General features: G+C 44.9%; 1 protein-coding gene across 8 annotated transcripts in view; it reads left to right on the top strand.

Moving 5' to 3' along the window:
- Positions 1–59: 59 nt before the first annotated feature.
- The window catches only part of SNX18 (sorting nexin 18), a 112,515-nt gene continuing 98,907 nt past the window's right edge, over positions 60–13,667 (top strand). For 5 of the 8 annotated variants that reach the window (XM_037022291.2, XM_037022292.2, XM_037022295.2 and 2 more), the window contains exon 1: positions 61–1,909. In XM_037022291.2, the coding sequence (XP_036878186.2) occupies positions 286–1,909 (1,624 nt within the window). In that variant the 5' untranslated portion in view covers positions 61–285. Of the gene's footprint in view, positions 1,910–11,951; positions 12,123–13,667 lie in introns of those variants that run through there. The other 3 variants (XM_037022288.2, XM_037022289.2, XR_012131136.1) reach the window with 3 other exon arrangements.

Raw genomic sequence — 13,667 nt, 5'->3', positions numbered from 1 at the left:
GCTCTCGCCTGGCGCCCGGATCTCGGCCTTGGATTAGCACAGCTGGAGACGTGGGAGGCCGCGAGCCCCGCCCCCAGCCGGCGGCGGCGGCGGCGGCGGCCCAGCGCGGCAGTCGGCGCTGCTAGCGGCGCGGAGGGCGCGACCGGCGGGCCGGGGTACGGGGCTGCGCGCTGCCTTCGAGGCTCTACTCCGCGCGCCAGGGCGCGGGTAATACCGCGGGTCCCTCGGGCGGGTCCCGGGCTGCAGCGGCGGGAGTCGGGGGCCGCCCGCCGGGGCGCCGCGACCATGGCCCTGCGCGCACGGGCGCTGTATGACTTCAGGTCGGAGAACCCGGGCGAGATCTCGCTGCGGGAGCACGAGGTGCTGAGCCTGTGCAGCGAGCAGGACATCGAGGGCTGGCTCGAGGGCATCAACAGCCGCGGCGACCGTGGCCTTTTCCCGGCCTCGTACGTGCAGGTGATCCGTGCCCCCGAGCCCAGCCCGGCGGGCGACAGCGGCCCGGGCGCCCCCGCCCTCTACGCCAACGTGCCGCCCGGCGGCTTTGAGACCCTGCCCACCCCGCCGCCCGTCTCCTTCAAGCCGTCGCCGGACGCTTTCCAGCCGTTGCTGCAGCCGCAGCAGGCGCCACAGCCGAGCACCTTCCAGCCGCCGGGCGCGGGCTTCCAGTACCGCGGGGGCGCCCTGCAGCCGTCGCCTCAGCAGCTCTACGGAGGCGGCTACCAGGCCAGCCAGGGCAGCGACGATGACTGGGACGACGAGTGGGACGACAGCTCCACCGTAGCTGATGAGCCGGGCGCGCTGGGCAGCGGCGCTTACCCGGACCTCGACGGCTCATCGTCCGGAGGCGTCGGTGCTGCCGGTCGCTACCGCCTGTCCACGCGCTCCGACCTGTCGCTGGGCTCCCGCGGTGGCTCGGCACCCCCGCAGCACCACGCGTCGGGGGCCAAGAGCTCAGCCACCGTGAGTCGCAACCTCAACCGCTTCTCCACCTTCGTGAAGTCCGGCGGGGAGGCCTTCGTGCTTGGGGAGGCGTCGGGCTTCGTGAAGGATGGGGACAAATTGTGTGTGGTGCTGGGGCCCTATGGCCCTGAGTGGCAGGAGAACCCCTACCCCTTCCAGTGCACCATCGACGACCCCACCAAGCAGACGAAGTTCAAAGGCATGAAGAGCTACATCTCCTACAAGCTGGTGCCCACGCATACACAGGTGCCAGTTCACCGACGCTACAAGCACTTCGACTGGCTGTACGCACGCCTGGCAGAGAAGTTTCCCGTCATCTCAGTGCCTCACCTGCCTGAGAAGCAGGCCACGGGCCGCTTCGAGGAGGATTTCATCTCCAAGCGCAGGAAAGGCCTGATCTGGTGGATGAACCACATGGCCAGCCACCCGGTGCTGGCACAGTGTGACGTCTTCCAGCATTTTCTGACGTGCCCCAGCAGCACCGATGAGAAGGCCTGGAAACAGGGCAAGAGGAAGGCTGAGAAGGATGAGATGGTGGGCGCCAACTTCTTCCTGACCCTGAGCACGCCCCCTGCCGCCGCCCTCGACTTGCAGGAGGTGGAGAGCAAGATCGATGGCTTCAAGTGCTTCACGAAGAAGATGGACGACAGCGCGCTGCAGCTCAATCACACCGCCAACGAGTTTGCGCGCAAGCAGGTGACAGGCTTCAAGAAGGAGTATCAGAAAGTGGGCCAGTCCTTCCGCGGCCTCAGCCAGGCCTTTGAGCTGGACCAGCAGGCCTTCTCGGCCGGTCTGAACCAGGCTATTGCCTTCACCGGAGATGCCTATGACGCCATCGGTGAGCTCTTCGCCGAGCAGCCCAGGCAGGACCTGGACCCCATCATGGACCTGTTAGCGCTTTATCAGGGGCACCTGGCCAACTTCCCTGACATCATCCACGTTCAGAAAGGTAAAAAGACCGGCCTGGGCCTTTTGAGCAGATGGTATGAAATGTATTGTTGAGGCTGAAAAGGATGACTTTGATGGAAATACCTTCTTTGTTTCAGACTAGCACTTTACAGGGTGGGAATCGAGCAGGGATGTGGACAGCTGGGTCGTGTGTCCGTGTGTGAGGTGGTTTGTGGGCAGGTGGTTTCCTCCTTAAGGTATTCCCAGACTAGGAGTGAGTACTCTTCAGAGAAGGTTCTGAGAGTATTTTTTCTGACGGTGCCAGCGTTTTAGAATGTGACTAATTGGGTAAGGCGCTTCTGGGACGTGCAGTCGGGTGTCTAAGGTAGAATAAGAAGGGTTCTCAAACCATGTTAGGCATCCATTTGAACACTGCAGTGACACTTAGCATTGGGCTTCAAGGAGATGGAAATAATGGGGAAGAAGGGGTATCTGCAAACAGGTAATTCCCCCTGTTTTCCCCTGCATCTCTCAATGCCACTTTAGGTAGAGGAATTAGGATTAATTCTCTGAGGTGCTAGCTGGGGCAGTTTAAGAACTTCCTGTACAGATTTGCTTGCAATCTTTGTAAAATGATGTAAAGGCTCCCTCTAATTTCAAGAAGTTTTAAAGAAATCAGTTCCTTTAAGCTCCATGATTGATTTTGAAATCTATTAATGCAGTGAAATTAAGAATATTATTTGGGAAAGTAACATAGGGAAATTGCATAGTATGTATAGAATCTGAGTTTTGCGTCAGAGCAGTGTTTCCGGTATCCCAGTGAGTGAAGTGCCGAACTGTCAGAGCTTGTTTTATTAGTATTTGTTAGTGTCCCTAATTTTTGTTAAAACACTAAAATTCGGAGATTATTTTTTTTGAAGACAGAGCTGCAAAGCCAGTCCTAGCATTACTCACTAATTTGCATTCTGATAGAATGTCTGGAGGGAGGATAGGGAGGTGTTTGAGTTAGGTAGCCCTGTGAATGAATGTCTTCTGTTCAGAGTGGGGGAGGGGGGAAAAGAGGGAGCCACCTAACCTAATCCCCTGCGCTGATGGAAACCTCCCTGGGTCCTCAGGTCTGGCCTCCTGGAATGAAGTCCTACTGCCTTTCCAGGTGGGCCAGATCAGTAATGGACAACCCTGATCTTTGACATACTCCTCCTTGCGTTGAATTAAATATGTTTTTCTTGATTCTTTCTATCCCTGGAAGCACAACAAAATAAGTCTATTCCTCATCAACGAGTCAGCCCTTGAGACCTTTGGAGACAGCGGTCTAGCTTCCTTCCCCCTGGCTGCTCTCCTTCCCCTTCCAAGTGTGTGACTAGTCTTCTGACTCACCAAGGAGAAAGGGGGTCCTTCGGACATCTTGAATGTGTTGTCGCCCTTCTAAAATGCAGTACTCTGACATAACTGCAGTATTAATTTTAGTAAAGAATAGTAACTTCCTTGGCAATTTACATTTTATAAATACAGTCTAAGATTGAATTAGCTGTTTGAGTAAGCATGTCGCTGTTGGCCTATAGTGAACCTGCACCTACTTTTCCTGTGCCTTTTTTTTTTTTTTTTGCATAAATTAGTATGAATCCTAGACTGGTGCTGGTGGAAGTAATTCTTTGAGCTTCTAATTTAAATTTACATTTAAATTCCATTGTGTTACATCAGTTTGGACTCATGCTGGCTGCCTTTTTACATATTTCTGTGAGTTTATGCAAATTTTTGGTAAATAGTGAAAGGGTAGAGCCAAGGGTAGACACCCACAGCCAAATACAGGTGACTGGCTGCTAGGAGCTGGCATCAGTTCATTCACTGGTTTTACTGTCCTTCATACCACCCACAAGGCCTTGTCAAGTGACCTGCTGTTGAAATTATTTATTAGAAAAGGTATGTTGTTTATTCTAAGGGCTACTTTGACTTTACAGCAGTCCTCTATGTAATCTATTAAACTAGGCAGTTTTTTAATTTTATTTTTAATCTTAGAACTAAAATTGTCCTCTATTGCTTGGGGTTTGAGAAACTTTCTTCATTAAAACTAGTACCATTTTATGCTGTTTAAACAGATTCAAGGACACTAAACACAGTCTGTAGGAACTTCAGAAAGAACACCAGTTGATGTCAATATAGTTTGTTTCTGCTGTAGCATTGGTGTGAAATGTGAAGGGGAGCCTGTGTCCCTAGATGACATGTCTTTAGAACATAGTGCCATTTAAAGCTGTAGTGTGCAGTGCATTAGGATAAAAGTATTTGCTTGCAACCAGTGTTTATCATGGGTGCTAATGTTGGCAATTTTTAGGAATACAGATGAGATGAATATCATAATCCAGACTACAGCTTTCTGAACACAATCTGGATGTTCAGAACTTGTGGTTGTAAAGAGCAGCTCAACCCCACCCTTCCATCCCTTAACTACACAGTTGTTATTGAAATGAATCTTTTTTAATATGAGCACTTGAGGATTTTGTTTACAGTTTTTTCCTCCAAGGTCTCAAAGCATAATGACATCAAAGGTCTTAATGGACTTTTGAAAGGGGAACCAAAAAAAAAGATAAATAAAAATCTTTTAGCAATTTAAAGAATCTTTTAATGTAAGAGTGTGGTCTAAAGTTTATATTTAAATTTAGGGAGAAATTTGAAAATTCAAAATAATTATTTCAACTCTTAGGTTCTCATTGTTTACAGTAAGAGAAAAGCAGTTTCAGTACTTCTACATTTTACATGTTCTAATCGGAGATCTACATTCAGATGAGACAAAATGATTAGGAAGTGCATTTTAATTACTAAAGCAGTATAGAAGGGGAGTTAATTAGTTTTTTCCCCTTAATTCTGGAAACATTAGACTCCTCTGAGCTTTTTTTCTTATGCGGGCAGAAGACTGCTGTGGTCAGCTTTTCCGGTGTTCTAGACCTGTGCTTTCTATGCTGGGTCTGTGAGCCACATGTTGCTATTTAAATTTAAGTGAATAACAGTTAAATACAATTTAAAATGAAGTTCCTCAGTCACACTAGCTATGTTTGAAATGCTTTATAGCTAGCAGCTACCCTACTGGACACAGAGATACAGCATTTCTCTCACTGCTAAAGGTTCAGTTGGATGGTGCTATGCTAGACAGTTGGCCTTACTTTAACTGTTAATCCTGTCATAAGTTTCTCCAACAAATGATGAGCTTTTCACGTATTCTCCAGATAGTGTTCTTTTTACTTGGTTGTCTCATGGCATCTGCTCCTTTTCATAGAGCCTTAAGTAATAAAAACTAGGAGGAGAAGCAGGCCCTGCTCAACCCCCTCTTTACAGATCTTCATAGTTGCTCAACTAGTGAGTAATATTTCTGCCATGTGAGGACCTCCATCTGCTTTGCAGTCTGCCTATATGTCCCATTCAGAAAACACAACTGGTCTCAGAAGGGTCATCTGAGGCTGGTAAGGAACCAGCCTATCAGACAGAGGGTGGAAAACTCAGATACTCTTAAATATGATGGACTGGCATTTTTCTGACTATACTTAGTACTGAAACCATTGCTTAAACTTAATAATGATTTTGGTCTAAGTACTTCGTGCAAAAGTTAAGAGAACCATATGGTTCCTTTAGACAAGAGAGAATTCTAGAATTCTAATTTTTTTCATCAACTAATGGAGTCTTAGATAAACAGACCTATTTCAGTTAATGGAGTTCAGTGTAAGAAGAAGGCAGTTTGCTGTAGTCTGCAATACTTTCTGTGAGAACTCAGATTCTGTTTGAATTTTATTCATATTTTGCTTTTTCTTAATAAGATCACTTAAATTGGTCTGGATTTTCTTTTCTTGAAATGGTAATGTTTTATCTTCTCCCTTTATCATTCCTGCCTGCAGTATGCCTTTATAATGCTGATGTTGGTGAGTTTGAGGTGGCGAATAGAATATATTTCACAGTCAGTCTCTTAGCACATTGTTCTGTTTCCAAAGGTATGATTAATCTCTAATATTTAATAAGGCTTAATCTGGATGGCAGGAAGTCACAATGGTTTAAAAGCTTTAGGCTTATCTTGGGAAATATTGCAGAAGGGAAAGACTAAATGTTAGCTGAATGGAAATGTTGGTTTCATCTTGGTTTACGAATATGGATTAGATAGCTGGAGGGAGTCACCTAAAGGGAAATTTCTTTATTCCAGAGAAAAGTTATAAAATCATGTAAAAGTGATTTGTTGGTAAAATACAGTCTGTGTGTGTGAAGCAAGGAGGCAGAACTAGGCAAACAGGCGGACAGTCCTGTTCTCTGGGTCTGCTTCATTGCCCTGTGTAAATGCTCCAGATGGAGCCTTCTTTTCAAGACAAAAAGCCCCTGGACCTCAGGAATGGTACACCGTTGGTGCGCCTATGCATCTTTCCGGGTAGAACTTCAACACTGTTCCTCCTTTCACCACGTGTAGGGTCAGTCTCAAGTCCCTCAGACATTAATTAAAGATAGGCGGAGTCCCGGCAGGGCACACAAGGTAAGGTTTAGCCACAGTGAGCCCTTCTTTCTCTGCTCTCCATTCTCCAATGGCTAAAAACAGCCTGGAGAGGTGGTGCCAGGAACAGAGAAAAGGTCTAATAATCAGGCTGTTTACAAGCTCATCCTTATCTTGAAACCTCTGTGCTAGAAAGGGAGGTCATTTATCTCTTTTATTTTAGCCCCATCTTCATTGAACCCATTTCTCCTCTTTCCTACTTCCACCCCCATCTTTTTGTTAGGGAGACTTCAGTTCTAGCCTTAACTCTTGGCTCAATATGTATTTTCTTAGTGAAAAAAAAGTCATCTTTGGGGCTTTTGAAATAGATGACTGGGTTCCTTGCTTAAAGCATCAATGTGACCCTGTCGTGGACAGTCTTGGTCATGAAGCTAGGTAAGGATAGGGCTCATGGCACCCCGTCATTGGCGTCTCAGACTTCTGAGCTATGAAGATCTCAAAAATCACACAGGGAAGCCCAGTCTGGTATGCTGATCGCACTGTGAGCAGGGAGGCAGGGATTTGCACTCCCACTCACATTATTCTGGAAACTCTTGGACTCAGTTGGACTTTTCCTCTTTATTCAGAAATGTCATCTGCACAGGTTCCTGTCTAGTCATCTTAGGATTTCCAGAAATAATAGTGGAACCCAAACAACTGAGAAGTTCTGTGAGGAGAAGGGGGTGTCAGTTCCTTTACAAACATGACACTTCTCTTAAACTACATTCCTTTTCTCTAGGCTGAATAAAAATCTGCTATATTGTCTCACAGTATTTTAAGATCAAAGTTTAGCATCAAGTTAGATTTAATTTGCCATCTATGAAGCTCTGTGACATCGTGAACTAAGTGATTGTCACAAATAAAATGGCACAGTAATGCTTAGCTTGGTCTGTACCATTTGTTATCCTACATTATAGAGCACAGACTACATTCGGGTCTGCAGGAGGGATGGACAGGACCCTGATCCTCACCGAGTTCTTTGATGAGAGCCCCAGAAGGGGTATGCAGAGGAGATGGGGCTGGCCTGAGTCTCACAAGGGAGCTGAATCAGCTCTACCAAAAAGAGGGGATCAGGCCAAGTCGAGAGCCCCCTTTGCAGTCTCATGGCAGTAGGCCAGTACAGGAGCTGGGGGACCAGCTGGGGATGTGGGGGAGCCTTGGACAGGTTCTCTTAACCTCTGTAAGCCTCAGTTTTCTTTTTTTAATTTTTTTATTTTGGTATCATTAATCTACAATTACATGAGGAACATTATGTTTACTAGACTCCACCCATCACCAAGTCCCCTCTACATACCCCATTGCAGTCACTGTCCATCAGCGTAGTGAGATGCTATAGAGTCACTACTTGACTTCTCTGTGTTGTACAACCCTCCCTGTGCACCTGTTCTTTCACTTGATGTGAAAGAAAATTCATGCACATTTAGTTCAGATCAGCAAACAGGCATGGAGGGCTTACCTCCTCCCTAACCACTGTCTTCCTACCTGTATTACATGAATAATATATAAAATTTCTGTATCATAAGAGGAGAGCTGAAATCATTAGATTTATTCATAGGATCCTCTGAAAGGTAAATGCTATTTTATTCAACAAATGCTTGAGTGCCCATAATAGATCAGGCACTATTAAAGATGCTAGGGTTGCACCTGTAATGTCATTGCCTTCGTGGAGCTTGCATTCTAGTAGGGTGGAGAGACAATGAAACCAAACACAGGAAGTAAACTGTATGTTGGAGTATAGTATGTGTTAGAGAAAAAAATAAAAGTGGAGCCGGGCAAGTAGGCATGGGGAGGCAGAATGAAGTATTGAAAAGGATAACCAGAGGCTTCATTGGGAAGGTGGGGTTTAAGGGAGGCCTGGAGGAGGGGAGGGAGTTAGCCAAACAGGTGTATTGGGGGAGAGCATTTGAGGCAGAGAATACAGCTAAAACAAGGGCAGGCTGAGGAACAGTAAGGGAACCAGGTGATTGGAGCTAAGAGGATCTAAGAAGGAGATGAGGCCACAGAAGGTCCAATTTGTTGGGCTTTGTAGGTCGTTGTTAGGACATGGAGTAAAAGCCTGAGTGAGATGGGAGCCATTGCAGGATTCTGAGCCAAGGAAGGACGTACAGCTGGGCCTTTTACCAGTCTGACTACGGTTGTTGTGCTGAGAATAGCATAAGGAGTGGGGAGGATGTCAAAGGTAGGAGCAGAGAGCCAGCAGGAGACTTACTGCAATAATCATCCAGGTAAGAGATGATGAAGGTCTGGATCAGGGTGAGGACAATGGAGACAGTGAGGAGTGGTCACACTCTAAATATATTGTAAAGGTAGAATCAACAGGTTTTTCTAAGAGATTAGTTGTGGCACGTGAGAGGAAGAGGAGTCATCAAGAGTGACTGACTCTGTAGTTTTTGACCTGACTAAAGTAAGAATGGAGTTTCCATCAACTGAGATGAGGCAACTGAGTGGAACAGGGGTGGGGATGGGCAATCAGGACTTGAGTTTAATGCTTTTAGATTTGTTTCCACCTCTCCCTGACCCATGCATAGACAGTCAAGTGTCAGATTGAGTTCCTTTCCTGGCTGTACCCAACCTGGAGCCCCGTCCTTTTCCAGTTAATCATCATGGATAGAATGCTAGCTGGCATGCCAAAGATTATACCCTAGGCAGTTACTGTTTGGTGTGTAAGGGGTCATGTTTTGACATTCCTCTAGTGTGTAGCTCCACTGCTTCATACATGCATAGAACTGCTTGATGAATACTTGTTGAATTAATAAAGTAGGCTCTCAGTGCTTCTTGGTTGATTTTGAAATAGATGTCTTCAGTGGTCTTTGGAATGTTTTTGTTTTTGTACAATGATAGATAACAGTTTAAAAGTATACAGGAAATAAAGATAGGATCAGGATATATTTCCTGGGGTTTAAAAGTCTTAGACTCACGTATCTATGAAATGACTTCCCAAAATTTACTGGGGAGAGGATAGGGAGTTGAAAAATACTTCATGTGCCAGGAAAATTAATATTATTATGTACCTGTGATTTCACTCTGTATTGATTCTTGGTGTTTAAACTTGTATATATATACTTCTTTCCTCTTCAAAAAATCTTTTTACTGGCGTCCCTTTTGTGTAATTCAAAGCATAAGCTCCAGAGAGAATGCATTCACCTTCTTGAATGACATGGCTACACGAAGCACTGAGCTTAGGTGTTGAGCAGTAGGTACCTGCCTTCATGGAGACACAGCTCCATAAGGGAGGTAGGATGTGGGTGCACAGAACTGAAATAGAAGGTAGATTTAACTTAGTGCCTATCCTAAGAGTGCATGGAAATCCAGAGGTTGGAGAATCACTGTGTTAGAGGCTTAAGTGGGTAGTGTTTGTTTGGTTTTCCCCTTTGAAAGATGATTATATTTTGACTTTTGGAGAAACATAGATGGAAACTGCATCCTTGATCTTGGAAATGCTTTAGGATAGGTTTGATAAGCAAATAGTAGCTGATGGACTGCATGCAGGTGATACACAGAGGCATGGGCATGAGCCACGGTCTGAAATAAGACAGAGAAGGGGGTAATCAACTATGGGGGAGGTGGATTAGGAGAGTTCAGAGGTGGCTTCTCCTAGTCTCAGTCCAAGAGTCTGGGAAAGCAGTTAGAAATTTGCCTACAGGTAGAGCAGGGGAAGGGCATTCAGGGCAGAGGGAACCGTATGTAAAAACAGCAGGGACTAACTCCTAGCTGCCTGTCAGAATCGGCCTTGGGATGGTTACAGCTGTAAACTGGGCCTCAACCTGGGTACTTTGAATCAGGATGTCAGAGACGTGTGGCCAGAATGTCGGGAACATGTGGCCTAGAATTGAATCAGGATGTCAGGGACATGTGGCCAGAATGTCGGGGACATGTGCCTAGATGTTAAATCAGGATGTTGGGAATGTGTGACCCAGATGTTGGTGTCTTAAAAAGATTCTTATGATTTTTATGTGCTTCTGGGGTTACAACTGCTGCTGGAGGTGGTGGAGGGGGCACATCGTGGAAGATCACACAGGATATTGATATGCTCGGGCGCTCACTTCTGATGGACAGGTCCTGGTGACAGGTGTAAAGGGTGGCTGGGGGTGAGGTGAAATGGAGGTTCAAAGTGTTTCTGGCAAGACATGATGAAATCCTAAACTGAGGCAGTGTCCATGGGGTGAGGAAGAGGATAAACAGAGGGGCTGTTTGCCTACAGGAGCTGGTAAGGGATAGGGAGGAGTAGAAAGTGACCTGCAGACTAGAGTCTGGAGAGTCCAGTGGAGATGCTTGGAGGTGGAGCAGGGGCCTGCAAACTACAGCCTTCAGGCCAGACTACCCAGTCAGTGCCTGTTTACAATACTTAAGCTAAAAATGGTTTTTACTTAAGTGACTCCATTTTTCATTGTCATATAAGCTTTGAATTTGCCTGGACCTGCGAAGTGTCAAATATTTGCTAACTAACCCCTAAAGAAGATGTTTGCTGATCCTTGACTGGAGGTCAAGCAGGTTAGGGAGTTGGAGAATGAGTAGTAATAGCAATTGCTACTGTTTTTGAGTATTTAATAGGTGAGCTAGTAGTCTGACTAATTACATTTGACATGACACAGTTTGACAAATACACAATTTGACGTTGTGTCAAATTCCATTCAGGGTACATGACAGCAGAGTGGCTGTGAGCATGGACTTCACAACCAGATGGCCTTCAGGTCCCACCAGCTTCACTGTAACCTTGGGCCACAGAATTACCTTCTCTCAGCCTCAGGTTCCTCATGTGTAACATGGAGTAATAACCATTTTGTATGGCACTATTTTGAAGCATTAATTATTAGCTTTTGCATTAGTTTCTTAGGGCTGCTGTAACAGATTACCACAAACTGGGTGGCTTAAAAAAACAGACATTTATTCTCAAAGTTCTAGAGGTTAGAAGTTCAAAATGCAGGTGTTCGCAGGGCCACACTCCTTCCGAAAGCTCCTTCCAAACATCCCTCCAGGTCTCTCCAGCCTTGGTGGTTGCTGCAGTCTTTGCTGTGCCTTGGCCTGCAGACACCTTACCACCGTCTCTGCCTCCATCTTCACCTGGCATGCTCCTCGTGTGTCTCTGTCTTTTCCTAAGGATGCTAGGCCTATTGGAGTCTGGTATGACCTCATCTAATCTAAGTACATGTGTCAAGCCCATTTCCATATAAGATCACAGTCACAGGTTCCACATGGATGCAAATTTTTGGGGGGATACTGTTCCATCCAGTACAGCCATTAACTCCCCCAAAGGGTTATCTACATTTGGTACACTTGAAAATGGAGGCTCAGGGACATTAAGTGAATTCCAGGATCACACAACTAAATAAGGAGAGCCAGGATTTGAGTTCATTTTTTGCCTTGACCTGAGAGCAGTGTTCTTTATGCTACCATCAGTCAGTCATATGCCTGCTAGAAAATAGAATTTTATTCTGTAGGCAGTCGACAGCCCTTAAAGGTTTGAAACTGAAGAGTGACATCTGAATCAGATAAAAATAACATCTTGAGTTCTTATGTACCTAGCATGATGCTTCACAGTTTATATTCATTATATCCATTTAAACCTCTTAGGAGATATGGAGGTAAACCCTCTCATCATGTCCATTTTCCAGACAGGTGGTGAGCCACGGAAATTTACTTGAGAGCTCTTGGAGGAATCCCTCGCCGGTGTGCAGCCTGACCTGGGGCAGGGCTTCAGGAAGCTCTCGCCGGCTCAGTGAGGGATGAGGAAGCCGTCAGAGGAGAACAGGCCCTGGCTGGCTTTGGAAAGGAGCAGGTGAAATCGAGACATGTGCTAGTGGAGGGCTTGGGGAGGGCTGACTTTCTTGAGGTGTCTAGCATTACGTTTAGGTTTTAAGTTTGGGTGAGAGAAAGTAGTGATGCCAGGAATAGAAATACGCAGGTTAAGAAGAGGAGCAGGACTAGACGGAAAGATAAAAAATGCAGCTGAAGGGAGCCTTCAAATCCTATTTTCTTGGCCTTTATTGTATTTAGTTATATTGACATTTGTGATTTTCACAGAGGCTGCCTATTGTTTGCAGTAAGATGCCTTTCATTAAATACTAATAGATATCAGCATGGACAATCTAAGTTTTCATGTTTTATGACTTGTTATTTCACGTCTGTTTTAAAATGATGTATGTCTAAGTGCTTTGTTTTGTCTTCAGTTGGTTATTTATGATCTAGTTCGAGGAAGTCCAGATGCGGCCAGAGTAAAGACTCTTAGCCACTGGAAGCCAGGTCCCTGCCGGCATGAGGCAACAGGAAAGGCAAAGGGCTGGCAACTTGAAAACATACCTAATGCTGCTCTGTTTGTACAGACCAGTAGTTGTGCACAAATATATCAGGTAACAAAAGAATTAAGACAAAAGGAATATGAACTGCAGACCTCTGGCATCAATTGTGTTCTCCAAATTTAAACCATTATATGGATCTTATTTTACAAAATCAGTTTTTTTTAAGTTTTATTGTATATTCATGGTTATCAGGGATTTTTTTCTACCTCATTTTATTAAGATTCTGTGGGTATAAAATCTTTAAGAAATGATTCACGCTTTTTCTTTACTATTCTCAAATTGGGAATCATTATACTTTATTGGCCATAGGCATATCAACATTTTCACCATTACAGCTTCTCTTGAATCTATCACCCGACTAACTTTATCACATATTTAACATTCATTATAAAGCTGAAACACAAGAACCTTTATACATATGTAAAATTTCCCAGCAATGAGCAGCCTCTTTTACTAAATAAGCCACAAGAGAGACAATCATGTGATTCCCTCTTCATTTTTGGAACAAGGTGAGCTGTATGCATGTAGGTACATAGTGAATAAAAGTAACCAAATGTTTTAAGATGTAGTACACTCAAGTGAATGCTTCCATTCATACTAAATGTTATCCTGCCCTTACACATTTGGTGGTGGCTGAATGAAGCTATAAGGGAATTAGAAAATAAGAAGGCTTTTACCTGGAACAAACTACTACTTTTTGTATGTTAGGACCAAACCAAGCTGAGAGGCCTGAATTCTTTAAATGATTAATTTTTTCATTATCACACAACGAGGTTTTTCTTTTTTCTTTTTACAAGTTATTATCCTTGTCCCGACCCCCTTTCCTCCTCTTTAAAATGACTCAAAAGTTCTCTTTGCCATTTATATTTACAAATTGAAGTCAAATGTTAAATTAATTTTTATCTTTGAATTTTCGTAGTTCTTGGCTTTCTGGGACATTTAGGCCCTTCAGAAAATTGCTTTCTCTGACTTGAGTTCTATATACTCTTTGCACTGTTCAGAGTTTATTAATGTGGTCCAAACCT

Source organism: Manis javanica, chromosome 1, assembly GCF_040802235.1.
Source record: "Manis javanica isolate MJ-LG chromosome 1, MJ_LKY, whole genome shotgun sequence".
NCBI lineage: Eukaryota > Metazoa > Chordata > Mammalia > Pholidota > Manidae > Manis > Manis javanica.
The sequence above is the reverse complement of the archived record's forward strand: the minus strand, read 5'-3'. Positions and strand labels throughout refer to the sequence as shown.